The sequence below is a fragment of the Alosa alosa genome, chromosome 13, assembly GCF_017589495.1.
Source record: "Alosa alosa isolate M-15738 ecotype Scorff River chromosome 13, AALO_Geno_1.1, whole genome shotgun sequence".
NCBI lineage: Eukaryota > Metazoa > Chordata > Actinopteri > Clupeiformes > Clupeidae > Alosa > Alosa alosa.
The window spans coordinates 2,360,936-2,386,700 of NC_063201.1; the positions used below are offsets into that span (position 1 = coordinate 2,360,936).

At 45.5% G+C, this 25,765-nt stretch overlaps 1 protein-coding gene across 2 annotated transcripts in view; it reads right to left on the bottom strand.

Moving 5' to 3' along the window:
• The window catches only part of kcnn3 (potassium intermediate/small conductance calcium-activated channel, subfamily N, member 3), a 70,948-nt gene extending 51,402 nt beyond the window's left edge, over positions 1-19,546 (bottom strand). The window contains exons 1-2 of one of the 2 annotated variants that reach the window (XM_048261355.1): positions 19,019-19,546; positions 17,092-18,208 (exon numbers count right to left, since the gene is read on the bottom strand). In XM_048261355.1, the coding sequence (XP_048117312.1) occupies positions 17,092-18,159 (1,068 nt within the window). In that variant the 5' untranslated portion in view covers positions 18,160-18,208; positions 19,019-19,546. Of the gene's footprint in view, positions 1-17,091 lie in introns of both variants that reach the window. The other variant, XM_048261354.1, reaches the window with a different exon arrangement.
• Between the last annotated feature and the right edge of the window lie 6,219 nt (positions 19,547-25,765).

Genomic DNA, 25,765 nt, shown 5'->3' on the forward strand with positions numbered 1-25,765 from the left:
GTATGAACTCACTACATCACAGAAACACCAGATTACAGTGATTTAATACACATAGGCACATGCACACATACACACACACAACCATAAATGGGCACACAAACACAGACACACACAAACACACTTCAGCACACAATGTTAGGCTCAATTACATTCTGACTGACACACGCAGTTATGCACACACACACTCCATCACACACAGACACACACCATTACAGTAGTGAGAACTCAATTATACCCAATATGTAATGTAGTGCAAAAAAGAACACATTACTAACACACCCCTTCACACACACCAGAACGCAAGTGCAAACCAGAGCCCACACTAGGAGCCAGGTTCCCATACATGGATAGTCCTAGTCCTTTGGGCTGAAAGCCTTTTCTCAATGGAAACCTCCACAGAAATTCCCTTCTACTCAAGGAACCCATGCACCATATGCACCCAAACCTGCACTAGATGTTTACATGCTTAATACTATGGCACAAAGAGAAATATGGCACAATGCACAATATACACAATCAAAGGACCATAACACAACTGCTGGCACAAATATTGTCCCTTCAAATATTAAAATGAGAATAGATCTGCTGTTCAGATACAGAGAGGGAGAGATAGAGAGCTATATTACTAATGTGATCTTATATTTAAAATTATAATAGAGCTTCTGTTCAGATACACACACACACAGACACACACACACACACACACACACACACACACACACAACAGCTATATGGCTAAAGCCAAGGCTGTAATCATAATTAACCCCCTTATATTCAAAAATGCTCAAAATGCCCTCCAATACCACAATATAAAATGGTATGCTGCAGTAGTATCACTCACTGTCTAAAATAATTAGTTTTTACAAACTGGAGAGTACTATGCTAATACAAACTGGAGAATGCTATGCTAATCTCCTATGCTAATACAAACTGGAGAATGCTATGCTAATACAAACTGGAGAATGCTAAATGCTAATACAAACTGGAGAATGCTATGCTAAATGCTAATACAAACTGGAGAATGCTATGCTAATACAAACTGGAGAATGCTAAATGCTAATACAAACAATACACAATAATCCTCTCTTGAGCCATCGCTTGCCTTGCACAATAATCCTCTCTTGAGCCATCGCTTACTTTGCCTTGCACAATAATCCTCTCTACATCGCTTACTGTATGTGAAAACATTGATTTGCCTTGCACAATAATCCTCTCTTGACCAATCGGTTTGCCTTGCACAATAATCCTCTCTTGAGACATCGCTTGCCTTGCACAATAATCCCCTCTTGAGCCATTGCTTACTGTATGTGAAAACATTGATTTGCCTGCCACAATAATCCCCTCTTGAGCCATCGGTTACTGTATGTGAAAACATTGATTTGCCTTGCACAATAATCCCCTCTTGAGCCATTGCTTACTGTATGTGAAAACATTGATTTGCCTTGCACAATAATCCTCTCTTGAGCCATCGGTTACTGTATGTGAAAGGTGTGGAATACCATGGAATTATGAAATATAGATTGATGAACAGCAGATGTATGGACTGGTCATGAGTTCTGAGAAATTACGCAATGTCTACTCTCACTGCCCTTAGTCTCCTGTAGCATTTGATCAGCGCTCTTTTTAAGTTGAACTAGAGCTTTGCTTAACTCATTGAATGCCAAGCTGTTTTCGGAAGCTTTGTCCTAGAGTGCCAGCAATCTAGACCATTGTTGATGATTTTTGTACAGCCACAGCATATTCTGTGTTATAGCTATGAAAACATACAATGGCTTGTTTAAAAGGTGAGACTTTAAGCTCTCTTTAAGTGGGTGCAAACTGTGTATTTCTACACGCCTCTGTTCCTGAGAAATCCCACGCTAAACAGTGGCTAGTTTTCATCAAAATCCCTGTTTTTTTTCTAGAAATGGAGATATTGCCCTTTTGATTGATTGCTCTTTTGTATGTTTTTGCTCTCTGGATTTTTTTTTACTTTTTGGACTCTGATTGTTTTTTTTTTAAACTTTGCTTGGACTTTGACCTAGCCTTTTGCCTTGAACTTTTTATGGACATTGGACATTTTGAACTTACCGGATCTTCTGTGCGTTGGTTTTTTGTTTCTGGACGTTTAATTACTGAGCTTTGAGAACTGACACTGAGTCTTAATTGTTCCATTCTGGTCTACCTTTTCGCTTTTGTTAAAACACCCGTTTTTGACACAGTAAAACTTCTGAACCTGACTTCTGTTGTCTGCCTCACTCTGCATTTGAGTCACCTCTGGTCTTGTGGTAAAGCGTCTGCCTGCTACGTGGGAGACCCGGGTTCAATCCCCGGGCCGTTCCTGACAGCAAGACTGAGCCATGCAAGACGACTCAGCAGAGATGATTGCTAGACATACTGAGAGCAATGCTCCTGCTCAGTCACCTACCAGTATGGAAGAAATGTATGCTGCACTGGTCAGCCATGATGCAACAGTCTCTCGCCATGAGAACCTTCTACGCAGACAGGAGGCAGCCTACAGTCGACATGAGCAGATCCTACAAGAACTGCAACAGAACGTCTCTGCTCTTCTGGCCCGTCCTCCACCTTCAACAAGCCCTCCCGCTGCCAGAGCCCAACAGACCGAGCCCAGACTCCCTGCTCCTGAGAGGTATGATGGGAATCAAAGAGACTGCAGAGGGTTCCTGAACCAGTGTTCCCTGACCTTCGAGCTTCAACCCACCTCCTTCCCATCTGATCGCTCCCGCATTGCTTACATAATTACCCTCCTGACTGGCAAGGCCCGTGCCTGGGCCACATCCATCTGGGAACAGCAGGGTAGAGCGTGCTCCAGCTATGCAAGATTCACAGAGGAGATGCGCAGAGTGTTCGACCACCCCGTGGGGGGCAGAGATGCCGCCAATCGACTGTTCCAGTTACGCCAAGGCAACTCCAGTGTCGCTGAGTATGCAGTCCTGGAGGCACTGATGGCTGCATTCCGTCATGGTCTCTCCGGCGGCATCAAGGATGAATTGGCAGCAAAAGACCCAGCTGAGGATCTGGAGGCCCTGATCGACCAGACCATCTGACTGGACAACCGCCTGCGAGAGAGACGCCGTGAGCGACAACCTTCCAGGGATTCGACAACCTTCCTTGATGCACCTATCCAAGGTATCTCGCAGCCACCCCCTGCTCCTGAGGAACCCATGCAGCTCGGGGATCTCGTCTTTCTCGAGCCGAGAGAGATCGCCGGATGAGGGAGCGATGTTGCCTCTACTGTGGGGTGCAGGGCCACTTCCGAGCCACCAAGCCCTCTTGAGCTATCCCAAGTCCCTTCAGAGTATCACGATCTCAGTGAGGTATTTAACAAGACCAGGGCCACTTCACTGCCTCCCCATAGACCTTATGATTGTTCCATTGATCTCTTGCCAGGAACTTCCCCTCCACGAGGACGCATCTTCTCCTTGTCACTAGCAGAGACACATGCTATGGAGGCTTACATCAAGGAGTCCCTGGAAGCTGGACTCATCAGACCTTCAACTTCGCCTGCCGGTGCTGGCTTCTTTTTTGTCGGGAAAAAAGACGGTGCGCTCAGACCGTGCATCGACTATCGGGGTCTGAACAAGGTAACCGTTCGGAATCACTATCCGTTGCCTTTGATGTCCACTGCTTTTGAGTTGCTTCAGGGGGCGACCATCTACACAAAACTGGATCTCCGTAATGCCTATCACCTGGTTCGCATTCGAGAAGGCGATGAATGGAAGACTGCCTTCAACACCCCTACGGGGCATTATGAATACCTTGTTATGCCTTTTGGTTTAACTAATGCCCCAGCAGTCTTCCAGGCACTAATCAACGATGTCCTTAGGGATATGCTTAATCGCTATGTTTTTGTGTATCTGGATGACATTTTGATCTTTTCAAAATCCCTCCATGAACATGTGCATCATGTAAGTTCAGCTCTCCAGTGCCTCCTTAACAACAACCTTTTTGTCAAGCCAGAGAAGTGTGAGTTCCATGTCTCCAAGGTTTCCTTCCTGGGCTTCATCCTGGAGGGTAGGAGCCTCCATATGGACCCCAAGAAGTCAGACGCAGTCCGTGAGTGGCCCCAACCCACTTCAGTCAAGGAGGTACAACGCTTCATCGGATTCTCTAACTTCTATCGTAAATTCATCAGGAATTTTAGTGCTATGGCCTACCTGGACCTGAAGGTGAGATTCACATCCGCTCCTATACTTGCCTTACCTGACCCTTCTCTCCCTTTCATTGTGGAAGTAGACGCCTCAGATGTGGCAGTGGGTGCAGTCCTGTCCCAACGACGAGATGATGGCAAACTCCACCCATGCGCGTTCTTCTCCTCGCGACTCACCGATGCCGAGAAGAACTACGATGTGGGGGATCGGGAACTTCTGGCGATCAAGAAGGCACTGGAGGAGTGGCGCCATTGGCTAGAGGGGGCCCAGAATCCATTTGTGGTATGGACAGACCACAAAAACCTCCAGTACATACAAGGAGCAAAGCGCCTCAATCCCAGGCAGGCAAGGTGGGCCCTTTTCTTTAATCGTTTTGATTTTATCCTTTCCTATCGACCGGGCTCTAAAAACCAAAAACCAGATGCTCTGTCCAGGCTCCATCAAAAGACTTCTGATGATCTGACTCCTGTCACCATCCTCCCGCCTGCTAAGATCGTTGCTCCAGTACGATGGGGAATTGAGACAGTGGTACAAGAAGCCCAGCAGAGGGAGCCTGACCCCCCAATCGTCTCTATGTGCCATCCGCTGTGCGAGGCCAAGTCCTTCAGTGGGCACACTCTTCCCGACTAACCAACCACCCTGGCTCCCGTAGGACCCTAGAATTCCTCAGTAGGCGGTTTTGGTGGCCCCAAATGAGTGCTGATGTTAAGTCTTTTGTGGCTGCTTGCATTATCTGTTCACGGAATAAGAGTGTGCACACTGCTCCCCAGGGCCTCCTCCATCCCTTGCCCATCCCCAGCCATCCGTGGTCGCACATCTCCATGGACTTCATCTCGGGCCTTCCACCATCGGACGGTAACACGGTCATCCTAGTTATTGTTGACAGATTTTCAAAGGCTTGTCGTTTTATCCCTCTGCCCAAGCTACCCTCTGCACCTGAAACTGCTGAAATCGTCTGCCAGTATGTTTTCAGGACATTTGGCCTGCCCTTGGATGTGGTCTCAAATCGTGGCCCTCAATTCACGTCTCAGTTCTGGAGGGCCTTCTGCAAGCTGGTCTAATGGACAGACGGAGAGGATTAACCAGGACCTTGAGACCACTCTCCGTTGCCTGGCTTCCGAAAATCCCTCTACCTGGAGCAGGTATGTCATCTGGGCCGAATACGCTCATAATACTCTCTGCTCTTCTGCTACAGGTCTGAGCCTGTTTGAATGCCAGCTTGGGTTCCAGCCCCCACTCTTCCCAGGAGCCAGAGGTTGCCATCCCCTCTGCCCAGAGGTTCGTCAGGAGGTGCAGACGAGTTTGGCGAAAGGTGCGGTCAGCCCTGCAGAGGTCTGCACACCAATACCGCCTCCAAGCCAACCACCAGCGCCGCCCTGCACCCTCTCTACGCCCTGGACAACGAGTCTGGCTCTCCACACGAGTCCATGTGTCCCGCCTGCGCCCGGTCGTCACCAGCCCGCTGGCTCCCCCTGTGAAACCTGGATGATCGATGGTGGGCCGGTTTACACGGTCCATCGCCTTCTGGATTCGCGTCGTGTCGGAAGAGGCTTGCAGTATCTGGTTGACTGGGAAGGCTATGGGCCAGAGGAGCGATCCTGGCGGCCTGCCCGGGACATTCTGGATGCTGACCTCATTGCTGATTTCCATCGGGCTCACCCTGATTGCCCCAATGTGAACGTCAGGAGACGTTCCTAGTAGGGGTCCTGTGAGGTTTTGGGGCTTCTTCTGAACTTTCACCACCAGATGGCCTCATTGTGCCCCTCTGTTTGTGCTGTGTCATCTTTTGCTAAGTCATGTTTTTTGTTGAGTTGACCTTGTTAAGTTAATTGCATGTCACCTGTATCTCATTTGTTTGCCTTTATAAGCCCCCTCTGTTTGTTGGCCTGTGCTCAGTCTTGGTATTGTCACATGAAGATCACACTGCTTGTAAGTCTCTGATTGCTCTTTTGTATGTTTTTGCTCTCTGGATATTTTTTTGACTTTTTGGACTCTGATTGTTTTTTTTTTTTTTAAACTTTGCTTGGACTTTGACCTAGCCTTTTGCCTTGAACTTTTTATGGACATTGGACATTTTGAACTTACCAGATCTTCTGTGCGTTGGTTTTTTGTTTCTGGACGTTTAATTACTGAGCTTTGAGAACTGACACTGAGTCTTAATTGTTCCATTCTGGTCTACCTTTTCGCTTTTGTTAAAACACCCGTTTTTGACACAGTAAAACTTCTGAACCTGACTTCTGTTGTCTGCCTCACTCTGCATTTGAGTCACCTCTGGTCTTGTGGTAAAGCGTCTGCCTGCTACGTGGGAGACCCGGGTTCAATCCCCGGGCCGTTCCTGACATAAGGTGTCTTAGAGTGTCTAGTTTCGTAATTAAAAAAAAAAGCTAAAAACGTAATATTACATTTTTGGCACTCAATGAGTTAACTACTAGCTGCTACATAGTATTGTTAACGATTGTCTTGTCATGGGGGAGGTCATACTGTACATGATCTTATGTGATCATGTAAACGATATTCAAACCAAAACAACTGCACCCTAGACTAAGCTATGACACTTTTTAACAACATAAGTCAGTTTTTGCCTCCTACTCACCCCATGCCACCTTCTATCCCTGCCCAAATGACATCACCATGCCTCTCGCCACCCCTCTCTTTAGGATACTCTGAATGCATTAGTTTACATGATCACATGGAACCATGATAATATAGCCCCACAAGGTTTTTGAATATTTGCTACTTTGGCCACAGTATGCAAAGTTCATATGATTATAGTTATGGTTGTAATTTGTTCAGCCCTCAATGGCATAAGATATAGAATAGTACACAAAAAAAAAAAAAAAAAAAAAAAAAACAGTATTATTAGACATTATTGTTTAAAAGAATGGTAACTCCATGGCTACATACAGCATTGGCTAAATATCCACACACACAGGGGAGTGTGGCTAAAACTAGCTTTCAGTCCAGCACTCCTTAGTCTCCCTAACTTCCTGTCTCCAGAACACATGATGGTTATTGCTCCTGTAGCGGGTGATCTGAGCTAGCATGCTAGTTGCCGTGTAAATCCTCACAGCCCTAACCTTAGAGCGGCTTCTAACGCTGAGTTGGGAGCCTGGGCTTTTAGCTCAGTGGTTAGAGCGTTCGACTCTCATCTGGTGTGTGTGGAGGTCTGCGGAGTTGAGGGCCGTGTGTGGGGTGAATTCGACCCCTGGTTACAGTGGTGCCGTGACCGGATGGGAGTGAGGATTTGGGGAGGTGAGTGTAACAGAGTTGAACTGAGCTAGCGTGCTAGTTGCCCGTGTAAATCCTCACAGCCTAACCTTAGGCAGCTTCCAACCACTGAGTTTGGAGCCTGGAGACTGAGGCTTTCAGAGCAGACCCATGGCTAGCTTGGGCTTTAAGAGCAGGCCCATGGCCAGCTTGGGGCTTTGAGGCTCCAGCCCATGGTTAGCTTGGGCTTTATGAGCAGGCCCATGGCTAGCTTGGGCTTTAAGAGCAGGTCCATGGTTAGCTTGGGCTTTAAGAGCAGGCCCATGGCTAGCTTGAATGTGTATTTGGGTGTGTCTGTGTGTTTATTTGGGTATTTGAATGTGCGTATCTAAGTGTGTTTGTTTCAGAGTGTATGTGTATGAGTGCAAGTGTGTTTTTGTGTGAGTGCTTATTTATTTGTGTGTGTGTGTGTGTACCACTATTTGTTTTGTGTGTGCGTGCAAGTGTGTGTGTGTGTTTGTGTGTGGGTGCGTTTGTGTGAGTGCGTTTCTGGGTTGAGCTGAGCACACTGGTCATCTCAGAGCCATGAACCAGCCTTCTACGGTCAGCTCAATTCTCCCTCAGTGCCTTAAACTCATGCTACCACAGTTTTGTCCCACTCACCCTGAGGGGCCTGCGTGTGTGTGTGTGTGTGTGTGTGTGTGTGTGTGCGTGTGTGTGTGTGTGTGTGTGCAGGTGTCGTGTGTGTGATGATGGCGTGTGTGTGCGATGCGTGCAAGGAAGTATTATTGATGATGATGATAGCGATGCGTGCAGGGTGTGTATTGATGCGTCGCGTGCAAGTGTGTGTGTGTGTGTGTGTGATGGTATTGATAATGCGTGTGTGTGTGTCGCGTGTTGCAAGTGTGTGTGTGTGCAGGTGTGTGTTATTATTATTGTGATGCGTGCGTGCAAGGTATTGTGTTGTGTGTGCGTGTGATGCGTGCGTGCAAGTGTGTGTGTGTGTGTGTGTGTGTGTGTGTGTGTGCGTGTGTGTGTGTGTGCATGCGTGCAAGTGTGTGTGTGTCAGCAAAGTATTATTGTGTGTGTGTGTGTGTGCATGCGTGCAAGTGTGTGTGTGTGTGTGTGTGTGTGTGTGCGTGCGTGCAAGTGTGTGCATGTGTGTGTGTGTGTGTGTGCAAGTGTGCGTGTGTGTGCGCGTGCGTGCAAAATTAATGCGTTGCGTGCAAGTGTGCGTGTGTGTGTGTGTGTATATGTGTGGGTAATATTGATAGCGTGTCTGCGTGTAAATTAATGCGTGCGTGCGTGCAAGGTATTATTATTATTATTATTATTGATGCGTGTGTATTATTATTGTGATAGCGTCGTGCAAGTGTGTGTGTGTGTGTATTATTGTGTGTTATTATTGATAGTGCGTGCAAGTGTGTGTGTGTGTATTATTGTATTGATGCGTGCGTGCAAATTAAGCGTTGTATTATTATTGCGTGCGATGCGTGTGTGTGTGTGTGTGTGTTATTGTGTGTGTGTGTGTGTGTGTGTGCGTGCGTGCAAATTGCGTGTGTGTGTCGTGATGCGTGTGTGTGTGTGTGTTATTGTGTGTGTGTGTGTGTGTGCGTGTGTGTGCGTGTGTGTGTGCGTGTGTGTGTGTGTGTGTATGTGTGTGTGTGGCTAGAAGTCACAGAAGGAGTTATGCCACAGGTGGCATGAGTGACAGCTGTGGATTCTCCTACACTCAATATCAAAATCAGCCCAAACCAAGATGGCCGCCTCTCTGTCTCGGAGTGCAAAAATAGTCAATTGATTTGACAGTGACTGCTGACATGATGGTTTTAAAGCTGTTTGGAGACAGGTGCTTTTTTTTCAAATTGAGAGAGGCATTTCGGGTATGGTAGGAGGAGTGGGTGGTGTGTGTGTGGTGTGTGTGGTGTGTGTGTGTGTGTGTGTGTGTGTGTGTGTGTGTGTGTGAACGTGAGTGTGTGTGTGTGTCCATGGGTAGGGTATTTCCTTTTCACAGTCTATTTTAACATCAGCTCAGCTGGCAGCTGAGGGAAAATGTACACATCATTAAAATATATGATAATAACATTAATTTAAATTGTAAAATATTGCCAGTATAACACATTGAATCATTCAGTGGCTTTGGAACTTACACACTAACACACAAAGTCAGACGGAGAACTAAACACTCTTCATCTCATGGATACGTGTGTCAGAACTACTTACTACAGATCTTGTGTGGTTTGTCAATGTGAGAATTGCGATTGTGTGATTTCATACATATATACACACACACACATACAGAGAGAGAACGAGAGAGAGTGACCACGTTGTCCATAAAGGGATTTCCCCTCTCCCTCTCTGAATGTAACCTGACATCCACACTCCCACTAGCACACTCTGACTCACTGAAGGAGGAGCGAGGGCATCAGGCTGGAGTGTGTGTGTGGGTGGAGCGCGCGTGGGCAGATGATTATCAATAATCAATAGGGAAGATCATTCACAACGGGAGCAAGAGCAACACAGAGACTAGCACCAGGGCAGGAACCACACACACACTCACACACACGTACAGTACAAACACAGAGATACACACACAAACGCACGAGCACACATGCACACACAGACACCCACGCACACAGACAAACACGCACACACCTACAAACACAGATATATGCACACACACACACACACACACACACACACACACACACACACACACACATCGCACACACACATGCAGGACATGAAAATACATGCATGCCCACATGCAAAACTCAAAAGCTCAGGCACACTCTGACTAGCACACAATCAGGCACACAAACACACACACGTATGTATTAGGATCATGAATCGGCCAGTGCTTTATGCCTACGCTGGTATGTGGGTGTAATTACTGGATTAAGAGAAGCTAATCCTACCTCAAGACAATCCCTGCAGATTACACAACAATGCACACCAGTAAAGCATGCCATACACACTGAAACCTAATACTGCACCGTATTACACAGTAACGCATGCCAACGTGTGCAATAATGAACAAAACACAGTGATCCGCAATGTTAACAACAATCCATACCACAACTCAACCACTATGCAATCTCAAATATGAAATCCTAGATAACATATCACAATTGTACATTAAAATAACCTTGTAATCGTGTAACTGTAAACTTAGTTACTCCCCTGTTCTGTATGTCACAATAATATATACACTAGGCATATCGTATTACACATTATCAAACTTTACAGAGGCCCACAACATACCAAACTACTGTGCAAAACTGTTAGGCACTCATTAGATGTGTAGTTTTAGCAATATTATGATGACCATATATGTTTATTTCTCATTGTTTTTATTACAATTCTCTACAAGATAGAGGGAATGTAAAAAAACAAAACAAAAAATGTCCATTTCTGGTTCAGGTTCTAGTCTTTTGCAGCCATTTGATTGGTTGTTTCTGCTGTATTTTAATGACCAATCACGCAAGGGGGAAGCTGAAGCCGGCTGGAACTGGTTCTGGCTCTGACACATTGGTATCAGAAGTAGGGAGATGACGACGCTTTGACAGATCGAAGATCTTATTGAAAAGCTACATTGCTCATGAGTTCATTGCTCACCTAAAGTGGAAAATGCGTGGCCAAAGTCTTCTATTCAAAGAACCTTGATGAGGGAAGCTAACACTGTATTACCACCTGGGAATACAATAAACCAGAGATGTGCAGTCCTGTTCAGGTGGCTCCTCCACTTGTGCCAAAATGCTCTTGACACAGCAGCATCAGTTTTAGCATGAGCCACGGTCCCGTCAGCAGCTGATCTCGAGACCCCCATCGTAGCTGGATCTACCAGCAGCTTCTGGCAGGCCAAGTATGCCCATCAGTGGCATAACAACATTATAAAACTGCTAAAACAACAAACCTAATGGTAGCTTAAGACTGAAATTTGACTGGTATCAGAACAAAATCTACATTTTATGTGTATTTAAATGGCCTACTGGGCACATATTTCCTGTGTTCTCTGGTCATATTCTAATTAAGAAAGTGAGAAATAAACAATATGGTCCTTATAGCAATGCTGATACAAAACATGTAATGTTCCCAGAGACTTTTGCACAGTACTTTATATCACACAAATTAAAATAAATGGAGAAACATCAAAAGTACTTTAAGGATCATAACAATCCACAGTAATTTAGTAATGCACAATACGGTGATACTCTATGTAGTCAGCCATATCAAAATGATCAAACCTCCACAGTGCAACATTATACAAGAGTAAACCGAAAACAAACAGCAACTTGCCCATTAAAATCATAGGTATTACACCAAGGGACCACTGAACCAACTCAAACACCAAACTAAACACCAAACCAACACCAAACCAACACCTCACTAAACACCAAACCAACACCACACTAAACACCAAACCAACACCACACTAAACACCACACTAAACACCAAACCAACACCACACTAAAAACCAAACCAACACCACACTAAACACCAAACCAACACCACACTAAACACCAAACCAACACCACACTAAACACCACACTAAACACCAAACCAACACCACACTAAAACCAAACCAACACCACACTAAACACCAAACTAAACACCAAACCAACACCACACTAAACACCAAACCAACATCTCACTAAACACCAAACCAACACCACACTAAACACCAAACCAACACCACATTAAACACCAAACTAAACACCAAACCAACACCACACTAAACACCAAACCAACATCTCACTAAACACCAAACCAACACCACACTAAACACCACACTAAACACCAAACCAACACCACACTAAACACCAAACCAACATCTCACTAAACACCAAACCAACACCACACTAAACACCACACTAAACACCAAACCAACACCACACTAAACACCAAACAAACACCACACTAAACATCAAACCAACACCACACTAAACACCACACTAAACACCAAACCAACACCACACTAAACACCAAACAAACACCACACTAAACATCAAACCAACACCACACTAAACACCACACTAAACACCAAACCAACACCTCACTAAACACCAAACCAACACCACACTAAACACCAAACCAACACCTCACTAAACACCAAACCAACACCACACTAAACACCAAACCAACACCACACTAAACACCACACTAAACACCAAACCAACACCACACTAAAACCAAACCAACACCACACTAAACACCAAACCAACACCACACTAAACACCACACTAAACACCAAACCAACATCTCACTAAACACCAAACCAACACCACACTAAACACCAAACCAACCAATACCAAACCAAACTAAAAACCGAACCAAACACCAAGCCAAACCTGGCTGATGAACCTTCTCCATAAAAACAACTTTTTTGCAATATATTATAACACCAGTGAATCAATAATCAATAAGGAAGACCACTGAACCAAACAAGACAGCCAAACAAACAAGACAAAACAGTCTTATTAGGTCTACCTTATGCCATATCACTTAAATAGAAACGTCATCATCTACTCCATCTGCATTAAGAAATCTATGCAATGATGACACACAATGATGAGCTATTATGAATACTGAATGTAAAGGACATAAACTTGTGAAGCATTCTAAACAGTAAGTAAATATCCTCCGCCTCTGCCCATTCAGTGCAATTAGCATGAAGAAAGGGGACATTTGGTCATGAAATATGCAGACAGACTGACCTTTCTTAAACACAAACTAATTAAAATTACTATTATAATAAATACCATGACCTTTCTGTCTGTGTTTTTTATGGTGGACTGATAGTAGGTGGGATCTGGGATTGTGCTTTATAGTTGGTATCAGTATAGGCTTTTAGTGGCAAACAAGTCGTTGTTTGAAGAGGAGAGTCTACCGAACCAGGCTGCATTGAGTTTAGGACAGCGCACATCACTCCCGACAGCGTTGAGTTTAGGACAGCGCACATGACTCCCAACAGCCAGACAAAACATTGTTCAAAACATTGCAATCACACCACTCGCAAAACAGCGCACCATGGCAACCACACCACTCGCAAAACATCGTACCATGGCAACCACACCACTCACAAAACAGTGTACCGTGGCAGAACCAATCACACCACTCACAAAACAGCGCACCATGGCAGAACCAACTCAAAGCACAGAAGCACACACCACTTTCGCAAAAACAGCTACCAACTCAACGGTGAAAGCTTAGTGAAACTGCCAGCACTGAGCGAGGACATCGCTTACAAGAGGCACACACCACTCGGCATGGGAAACCAAACACGCTGCAGAACCCAGAGCAGCGCGACACAACGCGACGCGCAGAGGCCCAAACAGCTGCAGCCTCCCCAGCTTTGAGGGCCTCCCGCTGCTGCGGCGCGAGCCTGGCATCTGAGTGGTAGAGCCTGGCATCTGAGTGCGGCTCTCTGCGCCGATGATGACGACACTGGGGCTTAATTGCACTCTGCTGATGGAGGGCAGGCCCTGGCTTTGTGTTGCTTTCTAATGGCACGCAATCAGCACGGCTCCAATTCACACTCAGCATTGAGTCACTGCCAGAGAGATCTTAAATAAAGGTCTTTAGAACTGCCTTTCACTTCCACTCTGCTCTTTCTTTCTCTTTCTCTCTTTCTCTCTCTCACTCTCTCTCCCTCTCCCTCTCACCAATAATACTCCCCCGATCAGCCGCCCACAGAAATAACAGAGAGAAAGAGAGAAAAAGAGAGAGAGAGAGAGGACAGGGGCATGAGTGGGAGAGACAGAGAAGAGAGAGATCATCATAGGAAAAAGAGGGATAGAAAAAGATAGAGATGAAAGTGAGACTCCATGCGCAAGGAAAAGAAAACTGATTCTACTGGCTGTCCAGATATCCATACACAGATGCACACACACACAAACACACACACACACACACACACACACATGCACACACACACACAGGAGCATATTTTGCAGAGAAAATATGACAACATACATACATGCACACAAATTAACATGCACGTATACACACCACAACATATTTGCCCAACATAAAGTCTAGAGGGAAAGAAAAAAATCATAGACTGAAATGACTCTCAAATGAACACAAGCATGCATTCATGCAGACACACACACACACACACACATGCACGCACACGTACACACGCACACACACACACACACACACACACATGCACACACACACACACACATGCACACACACACACACACACATACACACACACACACACATGCACACAATGTACACGCGACACACACACACACACACACACACACACACACACACACGCCCATGCACACACACACACACACACACAAACAAACAGCTGACTGAAATTCTCCTAGTGTCTGCAGACACCCAATCCCCCACATCAATAGGCCTTCTTTAGAAAAGAATCTTTGTAGATCCCTCCACAGATTCCTACTATACAAAGTCATGGACAGACACCCATGCACCCCCACACACACAGGCACGCACACGCACACTCACATGCACACACCCACGCACACACACCCACACACACACACGCACATGCTCACACACATACAAAACGCAGACACACACAGATACACACACAAAACACAGACACAAGCACAACCAAACACACACACGAAACAAAGACATACACACAGCATGACAGCAAAGTATTAAGATCGATGACAGGCAGAATGTCCTGCCCCTCCCACCAGTGCTGGCTCCATGTTGGAGTGTCTTTGTAAGTTCATCAGTGCTGGGTCCATGTTGGAGTGTCTGTGTAAGTTCACATGTTGGAGTGTCTGTGTAAGTTCATCAGTGCTGGCTCCATGTTGGAGTGTCTGTGTAAGTTCATCAGTGCTGGGTCCATGTTGGAGTGTCTGTGTAAGTTCATCAGTGCTGGGTCCATGTTGGAGTGTCTGTGTAAGTTCTCAAGCTGTGAGCCAGACTCTTAACCAGCTGTGTCTCACGTACTGATCCACTGCTCACCTTTATTGCCAGAGCCCATGCATCTGCGTACAGTACACCTGCCCAAAACACCTGCAGCTGTGTACACCTGCCCAAAACACCTGCTTTTGCTATAAGGAACAATAACAAAAAGATACATGTGTTCTTGAAACGCTTTCATCCATAATAACTGTCCACTAATACTAATACTATGTTTAGTTTATTCGTTTAGCAGACACTTTTATTCAAAGCGTCATACATATGTCATCAAATATATTAAAAGGCCATTCTCATTACATGGGCCATTCTCACCAGAGCGACTTTAAGCCCAGAACGGGTTAAGTGCCTTGCTGAAGGGCATAACGGTGGAAGCCAGGAATTGAACCCACAACTTTTCCGGCTACTGCATGCTAGCCCAGCTCTTTAGCCACTATGCTACTGCACGCTAGCCCAGCTCCTTAGCCACTACGCTACCACTGCATGCCAGCTCCTTAACCACTATGCTACTGCATGCTAGCCCAGCTCCTTAGCCACTATGCTACTGCATGCTAGCCCAGCTCCTTAGCCACTATGCTACTACATGCTAGCCCAGTTCCTTAGCCACTACGCTACCGCCGCCTCACCACTACTACTAGTACTACTAATGTCCCTGGAGAGTAGAGAGTGAGTATTAAGGCAAATGTATCTTCCATTTCAGTACGTAAATGCATCCGTCCATTCCAAATGTTATTGCCATAACTATCTCACATACCGCGTAAGGCCCTTGGCGTTGGTATTGACATTAAGCAATACATCCTTTAAAGGGCATTTTCTGCTGTTTTTAAAAGTCTTTTGAAAGACAATTCTTCGTCATTTTTACTATGTCTGTTTGGACTATTGACTACACACTGCCCACACGACTTATCTCTCTGTTCCGTCTGTATTCTTAAGCTCTCCGACAACATGCATAAATACGGACAAAATTAACACAAGGTACGGACTCCATCCATATCCGTATCTGTTTTTAACTTTTGAGCATAAATAAGCCTTTAAAGATGCAGTCTGTGAAAGGTTGCTGATATTTGAGGTCAACAGCTAATCACAATACACCCCTGTCTTCCATATTTGTTGTGACTTGGTCCGAGCCACTGTGATTCCCTTTTACAGGGCCTGGGCTGTGTACAAACACTTTTTCAAGCAGACACTGAACAGATAGCTAAAGGACCGTGTGTGAGGAACAATTCAACAAGTTGTGGATGAGAGTAGAATTGCAGACTACTCCTTTAACGCTGGTGTAGAGGGGAAAAGTAGAGTATTACTTTTGTTAGTGGATCTGTCAAGCATGTGTTAATATTTTAGCAGCTTCTATATGACTGGCTTGTGAAGCACTGACAGTTATGTCATTTGTCAAAACTTTGTCATTTGCTGTCTCGTCAAATTTGCCTGGGATGATTGATAGGTGTTCTGACAGGCCTCCGTCTGTGGTTTGCATCATGCTCTGGCCTGACCTGGATAACACTGCGCTAACTGAATAGTTCTGTTTCAGGAATCCCTATGGATACTGGAGTACATGTAGTTGTTTGTTCAGCTATACCTAAAATATGCGATTTTGAAATAGATAAGGTCAAAAATACATACCTCTACCTCTACATATAGAAAGACAGGTGGAAACTCCCTACCCATATGTAAGAGATGCTATTGCAGAATTGGTTAATACCCTTCTGAGGCCAATAACAGACCGCGTGCAGAACACCCAGACATGCACCCTCAAAGAGTGACCTTGCCACTACAGATAGTAACTCTTGCCAGCCTCTAACCAATCAGTGCTCACCTTATTGTAGACTCCCCAGGAGAGCTCCGTCTCGATCACCATGACGACTATCCCGAACATCCCGAAGATGAGCGCATAGTCACTGAGTCGCTTGCGCTTCTCGAACAGCGCCCTCCGGTGGCCCAGCTTGTAGCCGATGTTCTGGTTCTTGCGCTTCTGCGCCTTGGAGATGGTTCTGCCGGTCACAGTCCCTCCTCTCCGCCCATTAGTCCCGACCCCTGCACCAATAGCGGCCCTGCTCTCTGAGAGGGCGTGGTTCTGGTGGTAGATTGACATCTCATAGGCGTGCGCCCTGTAGGGCGTGTCCTCTTTGGAGGAGATGACTATCTCGGGCGGGTTCTGCGATTGGCCGAGCTGGGAGGGGTGGGAGGAAGAGGAGGGTGGGACGGCCCCGGTGGGGATGGAGGAAGGGGCGGGACTAGCCCCAGAGCCGCCGCCCTCTTTGGTGTCGCTGCTGCTGTCCGACTCGATGAGGTTGCGCCGCGAGGCGCTCAGGCGGCTCAGCGGCTTCATGACGCCGCCCGTGTACTTGCAGGAGCTCATGGCGATCTCGGTGAAGGGGTTGCTGTCGCGCCGGTGGACAAGCGGGCTGGCCTGCCTGTGCTTGCAGCCGCGCTCACGTTCGCGCTCGGTCGTGGGCGAGTGCGACGAGTAGAAGAGGGCGTTGTACACGGGCGAGGCGTCGGCGCTCAGGCTGTGCTGGCTGCCCAGACACGACGACAGCGGAGTGCTGGTCGGGTGCAGCGCGTTCGGGATGGGCGCCGGCAGTTGGGGTGGGGTCGTCGTTGTGGCAGCGGCGAGCCCTGACGAGGACGAGGTCACCAGGGGCAAGCGTGGCAGGGATGCTGGGGGCAGGGCGCCGCCGGGCGTTGTGGGCGAAGGCGTGGTGTTGAGCCTCTCCAGGCTGCTGTTTCCCCCCATGTGATTGGAGTGGTTCGTTCCTGGGTAGCTGCCCGTGATGGCGGGGTGGGCTGTACCAGCGCAAGGCAGGGGGGGGCGCTGCTGCTGCTGGTCCTCATCCTCACTCCCACCCAGCAGGGCTTGACTCAGGGAGGGAGGGGGATCCATGGCAACCTGCAAGCTCCACGGGAGACTTATGGCACACTCTCCTCGATCTCTGGAGTTTGGTGGAGTGAGGAGTGAGATGAGGATAGCATGAAGGTGGAGAAGAGAGGGATGACGAAAAAACAAAGTAGGTGAGAGACAGAGAGAAAGAGCGAACAAGAGAGAAAGAGCGAACAAGAGAGAAAGAGCGAACAAGAGAGAAAGTTAGCGATGAGCCCTACAACGAAGAAGGATGGTTAACACAGATAAGGAGGGATGAAGAGCAGTGAAGAGAGAGAGAGAGAGTTTGTCTGATGGATGAGGGATTAGGATGGGAGGAGAGGAGAGGGGGATGAGGGGTAAGTAAGGGTGTTGTAGAGGGAGGGAATGATGGAGGGATCTATGTTGGTCCAGAGAAAGAAAAACGAGCACATTTTGAGCTCATATTTCCTTCCCTAAAGGATTCAGCAATCACTCTCCTGACACTACCCTATCTCGCTCTCTCTCTCTCTCTCTCTCTCTCCCTCCCTCTATCCTTCCAGCAATATCTGTCACACAGATATCAGACTCAACACTGAGCGCAGCTTATTATTAAGGAACTTATGCAATGGGCAACCCCGAGCACCCTGGCTCACTTTTAAACAAACACAACAGCTGTGGTGATCAGCACACCACACACACTGCTCAGCTAGATCAGATGTTGCTTAATATGTTTCTCTATATGTGTTGACGCTTTGCCTGCTCGATGTTTTGAGTAATCGTTTTCTGTCAGGTTCACTCTGTCAGTCCTTCAGCAAACCTCCCCTCCGTTTCTTTCTCGCGCACTGACTCACTCGCACAGCTCTTTCTCACCCTTTTCTCTCTTTTGGTCTGTCGCTCCTACCTCTCCTTCAGTCTGTCTCCCCGTGCAGTTGTTGATTCAAAGGCAGGATGAAAATATTCTTTCGCACTTTTTCTTTTTCATGTTGTCACGATCATTCCATCTTTCCTCATCCGATGGTACCCTTGCCGACAGCCTCTCCTTTCAAATCGTATTTCTTCTTGGAAAAAACGGTGCCTTATTTTGCTTTTCTCCGTATGAAAAACGCCTTTATATTGACAAAAATCGCTCCGTTACGTTTTCCCCTCCCTAAAAAAACAAATAGTGATTTGGCTATATGATCGACATAAATAGACAAGTAATATAAAAAGAAAATGGTATACTATGAAATGAATGTGACAGCTGTTGCTGCGAAATAAGTATTACATATTCGCCTCCAAAACGGATGCACTGGAACCGATGTCTTGAAATGTCCGCCTATATGTCAGAAAGCAGAATATAAACTGACTCTGCTGTTTTAATAACAAGAGTTGCTTTGCCGTTCCAGTCGTGGCAGATTTTCTGCCCTTCAATCTTGCGCTTTGTCGCTCACAGCGCATCTCCCTCTCCCTCTCCCAACTTCACTCTCGGTTCTCTCCCCGCCCTCTATCGTCCTCGTCTGTTTTCTCATTGGAGGACGCGGAATAAATAATTATTATTACAAGTGTAATGCAATTCTGGGTTTCGTTGAAGTCACCTATAAGATCCACTCCAGGTATAGTTTAGCTTTCAAGGCGTTTATTCTTGACTGCGTAGGCAGTGGTTACATAAAACGCTTAGCCTATCTCACAGAAATTATGGTTGGAATAATTGTTTCTCAGAAATTATGTCAGACATTGTTATTATGCAATGATTTATAGTTTAGTAGTAGCCTAATCAGAGGTGAAACTTTGAGCTGAATAGTAAAGGGCTTGGGCCAACTTCATCATGCTCTCTAGGCTATAATAGTTTTATTCATGAAGATGATGGGGAGGTTGCATGCCTATGAGCCTAGTCATAAAAGTCTCATCTCCACATAGTGATTACTGAAGGAATGAATGGAAACCTCAAGACAGCAAAGAGACCAGAATGCCCAAAGAGCCTTGGTGCATTAGCTTTTACCTGCTGGCAAGTGTACATTCCTTCTTGAATTTCCCCTGGGGATCAATAAAGTATCTATCTATCTATCTACTCTGTGGCTCATGTGGTCAGTGATGCCAGTTACTGAAATCTTACTCAGGATAAAACGACCACTGGCTTTGCTTTAAAAGCTTATTGTGGTAGCTCACCACTCTGACGGGTAGGCCTGTGGTCTACTGAGGCAGCTCTTGCCAAGCTTGGCGTTCAACCAAAATCAGTGGCAGACATTACTTAAGTACATTTACTCAATTACTGTACTTAAGTCGCCTTTTCATGTATCTGCACTTTACTTGAGTATGTCAATTTTGTTAAACTTTTTACTTTTACTCCAGTACATTTCTAGGCCAAATATCTTACTTTTTACTCCACTACATTTTGTGACAGCTGAAGTACAGCTGAAGTTCCTTTTGGAAAAAAGACTGTCCAAATACATGTGTACTTACATGTGTATTTTCTATTAAGCAAGCTAGGCTTTAAATAATGGTGTTGCCTAACCTATGTTATTGTTATATCCACTATCTACTGTACCTTGTTGACCCCTTTTCACAATACTAATGTTACCATAACTAGCCTTATGACACCATCGAGCAAATAATGACAATGATAGACAATGATAGAGAATCTGACACTATCAAATACAAAAGGGAACATCTTGAATTGGTCCAAAAGTGTAAAGCATTCAACAAAGCAAAAACTGGTTACTTTGAAGTATCTAAGATAAGATATCACATTAGTTTGTTTTTAGTTGTTTCTACATACAACAATTCTTAGTTGATAAAAATACACTGAGTATAGTCCTAGGCTATCCCCAGTGAAAGGGTCAAACCAGGGGCGTAGCCAGGATTATTTTATTCGGGGGGCCAGCTGGGTGCAGACTTTTTATTTGGGTGGCACTTAGGAACCAAAACTACTACTATATTAAATTTACTTAAAATCTTTCGAAGATTATGATAGCCTATTTTAATAATGCCAATAATAGATTGTGTAAGGTCAACACTGATGCACATGGCAGTTCACAGATGACCTGAACTCGTCCGCTGCTATATTTTAACCTGACCGTGACTCAAACCACTCAAAGTTTTATTTAAAAGAAAATGATGCCCAACCCGCTTTTTTGCATATTAATGTGAACACTGTAGCCTGCATGGAAGCATGAATAGAATGGCCCTGTCTGACAGCTTAGCCTATCTGAAGCATTCATGGCATCCTTTAGTTTAATGCAGCAAACTCAATTCTCTTTAGTCCGATGAACTTAGGCTGTATATGGCAGTTTAGCCTACAGGTGAGTTGTATGGGGGTGGGGGGTTCAAAATATGTTGAAACAAGACAACAACAATAATAAAACTACTTTCTGCTACAGTACTACTACTACTACTACTGTCCACTCCAACACACTTTTAACACTGGAAGTATTTCGAAGATTTGATGACCAGATGCCACGATTTTTTTTATCCTTCAACAGATAGATTAAACAAAAACAAATAATGATATTTGAAAAAAGTTTCCTTTTTAGGCCTGCATGAAACAAAGTGCTTACCATGATTGTGAAACTACTTAGTACTAGCAAGTACAATGCAATACAATTATATTTGCATTTCCAAAATATGGAATTTCTGCAGTAAAGCGTGAAGCGTGCTATGTAGTGTAATGCAGTTTTTTCCTGTCCAAAATATTGCATTTCCTGTCAGTGCCGGCCCAAGCCTTTACGGGGTCCTAAGCAGAATTTAATTTGGGGCCCTCTCCCACCACCGCAGAGTTACCTATGACTATTATATTATTGATACAAATGTCACACTACGTAACATCATAAATTGTATTAATATAGTTGTTATTTACACCAAACCAGTATCACTTTAAATAGAGTACTAAAATCACAAAAGTGGTCTAGTATTATTTTGAACTTTCACAGTTAAAGTGAAGCACTGCATTTCATTGGCTCTGTACCTGTACTCTGTGAAATGACAATAAAGTTGAATCTGATCTAGTCTATATAAGCGTGGATTACTGAACTTGAATTGAAAAATAACCAGTGTTGGGTGTTACTGAAAATTAGTATAGTTACAGTACCAGTTACTTCTTTCAAAAGTTGAATTACTTTACTAATTAACACAGACTGCACCAGACTGTAATTGACAGTCAGATCTCACACAGCCCTGCTCTGAGTGGACCAGAAGAACCGGGAGCTGTGGATTTTTGCAAAACAAATAACAGGCTCTAGGTGGAGGTAAAACTGGCTGATTTATGTTGTTCTGTCGAAGCATAGTGTCGGTTTCAGTGAATATGATAAAAAAAATCTTGCCAACCGCAGCTTTAAGCCATTGTGCTATTGAAGAAGAATTGTATCAGAAAGCACAACAAACAAACACGTTTTGAATTCTTCAGTTCTCAACTTTTCAACGTCTTTATCTCCATTCTCCACTCACGCAACACAGACTGACCTGTGTGGCAAGAATCACATGCTGTAGGCTACAGCTCTCGTGATTGTTAGCCAGTGATGTTTTAGGAAGTTTCTTTGATTGAAGCCTTTAGGTGATATTAGCTTACATTTCATGTTTACTAAATCGGCCGTAAATGACCCGAATTGGCTATTATTAATATTTGGCTATTATTATTATTATTGTTTTTGACTCGTACCCCCCCCTCCCCCCTTGCCACCACATAGCTCCACCCCCATTCTAAAGTGTCCTCTTGTGAGATGGCCTAACACAAGTGGTCAACCAGGTGATAATCTGTAAACAGGAGAGGTCACAATTCGACAAAATAAACTCTAAGCAAATCTCGCATAATGTTTTTCCTGCAGATTTTCATCTTTTCACTTAATATTTATCTTATTTACAGCTGTGTGTCCTGTGCATATTTCAAAATACGATAAGCCGGATAAAAAAAGAGGAGATTAACCAGTGTCATGGAAGATATGAATAATAAAATCAACGCTCCTGTCGAGGGATAATTCTGTGGGGTTTAGCAGAGCGGTTAGCACATGCCCCATATGCCATGCGCCACAATTGACCTTGGCCACAGCCATGGATGGCAGTCATGGCAGTTGTTAAACACAGGAGTCACACGTCATGGGCATCAGGCCCTTAGGAGGAGGGTGTCAGTGTGATTAGTGCACAGCCCATTGAGAGGGCAGGGGTTTGATTTGCTGCTCTGAGACAGGGGAGGAAAAGTTTTTCCGAAAAATTCAAGGGAGGTCGGGGGGTGGGGTGGGGTGGAGGGGGTTAAATAGCAACTCGGAGAGGTTGTTGTGTGTGTGTGGCAGGACTCGGAGGTCACATCACACACTGCCCTCCTCCCCTGTGCAGAGAGACCAAGGGGTCTCCTATGGAGAGAAGCTGACATAAGTGGGCACAGCTGTCCACCTACAATTCATGAATGGAGTGTGTGTGTGTGTGTGGGGGGGCAGTGGGGAGGACATACAGTGACGGACATAAATAGAAATACAGACAGAGAGGACGAGCACAAGGGAGGGAGGGGGAGACCTTGAGTGTGTGAAAGGTGTTGGGGTGGAGGATATGCAGTGGGGAAGTGTGTCTGAGGGACTCCTGTGTGTGTGTGTGTGTGTGTGAGAGAGAGAGACAGAGAGAGAGACAGAGAGAGAGAGACAGATTGAAAGAGAGAGAGAGGGAGAGAGACAGAGAGAGGGGGTGTAGGGGAATATCTGCTTCTGGTGGTGACAGTAAAGGTTAGAGAGACAGGAGACAGAGATGGAGAGATTGAGAGTGTTTTTGTTCCTTTTGTTCAGAGGAAAGGTTAGCTATATCCCGAGAACAACCCAGATACTCCTTACCAGCAGACCATTGGAAACACTCTCTCTCTCTCTCTCACACACACACACACACGCACACACAAAAGCACACACACACTCATTGCTATCACCACAGGAAGAGCTGTTGCCATGCCAACCACAGCGTATACAGAGTGATGATTTCCTCTTTTTTTCCTCTAAGAGATATGAACTCCAACTCTTACTGTCATGGCCACCAGAGCCACATTTACAGGTGCAAAGAGACTTGTCTTATTCCCTCATCTCTTTTCCATTTGCCCCTTCACTCTCCTATATGTCTCCCAACTAGACCTCTTTTTCTCTCCCATCTCTCTCTCTCTCTCTCTCTCTCTAAAAGAGGTGGTTTTTGATCCATGTAATGGTTCAATAAAAGGGGTTTTAAAAGTCAAAAGTCTCTCTCTCTCTCTCTCTCTCCTCTCCCTTTCTTGATTCATCACTGCTCCCTAGAACGTCTGTATGCATTTGTGACGGACCGTAAAACACGCAAATGCCTTTGCTCCCACATATTAATTAATCAATACAGCGAGAGAGCATCGTTCAGTCCGAGGGTGGTGAACGCCCAGCAATAATGCATACACACACACACACACACACACACACACACACACACACACACACACACACACACACACACACACACACACACACACACACACACTCACACAGCACTCATGACTCTCTAAGCAAGGTTCAGGAGTAGACTACGCCTATGCTGTGCTCTGTTTAATAATCCCTATAGACTTCTCAGCTACTCAGTCTCTGGTCTTGACCACCACCCCCATCTTCCCCTCTAGTCCAGTATCATAGAGACAGTCCCTTTCTAAATGAACTTAAATGGTTTAAATTAACTTAAATGGTTCTACTTTGCTGTCTGCCACGTTTTTCTTTGGTTTAGATTGAAATCTTTCATAATGACGACACAACATTTCCCGAGTGAGACAGCCAGCCAAATAATGAGGTCTCCCCAGGCCAAGTTCATGGGCGACGGCATCCTGGGAAATGTCCCTGCTCGAGGGGGCCCGGAACAGAGGCGCATTCACACTGAGGTCGGCTTGCCTCCGGTGGAGTATCTGGGATGACAGAGTTCACCCCACAGACAGATGGGACAGACAGACAGAGACGACAGACGGCAATGAATGGAAGAGATTATTGGTGAGTGGGTGTGAGAGAGTGACATTGAAACGCTTACGTCCTGTGGTTGGCCCACAAGTGCTCTCCAATTTATTTCCTGGCACTGATGTCAGGAAAGTAAGCTAAAATCAAACTAAACAGAGGAGGAGGCTGCTTGACAAAAATGATGCTTGCTATTCGGCTCTTCAGAATGCTGCAGAAAGTTTTATTAGGAAGAACGGGCATTCCCAAGGTTCAGAGGTCCAATAATTCCATAATGACCGCTGCAAAAAATGAATGACCAGGCCAAGGATAATGGCCATGGCAACGGGTTTCATATCATTCTGCAGGTGGTCTGTTCACTTGTCACAGTAGAACTTCATTGAACTTGAAAATCCGCTTTGCATTGGGGTCTCATGGGGCAACTTATTTCCTGGTAATGACCAGTGGCCAACACATTATCCCTTACTTACACCTGCATGCACACACACACACACACACACACACACACACACACACACACACACACACACACACACACACACAACAAACTGAACAAGTCGGCTTCTTTTTAAACGGAAACGCTTGTTTCCTTTGCGTGCTGTAGGCATGACTGTTGCCTAGTGTGTGTGTGTGTGGGGGGGGGGGGCATCAGTTCCGTATAACAGGACACCTCGGCGGCCGTTATCGCTACTACATTTGTAATGCACTATTATTACTTTAATTCTCTGAGTGTGATCGTGATACACACACAC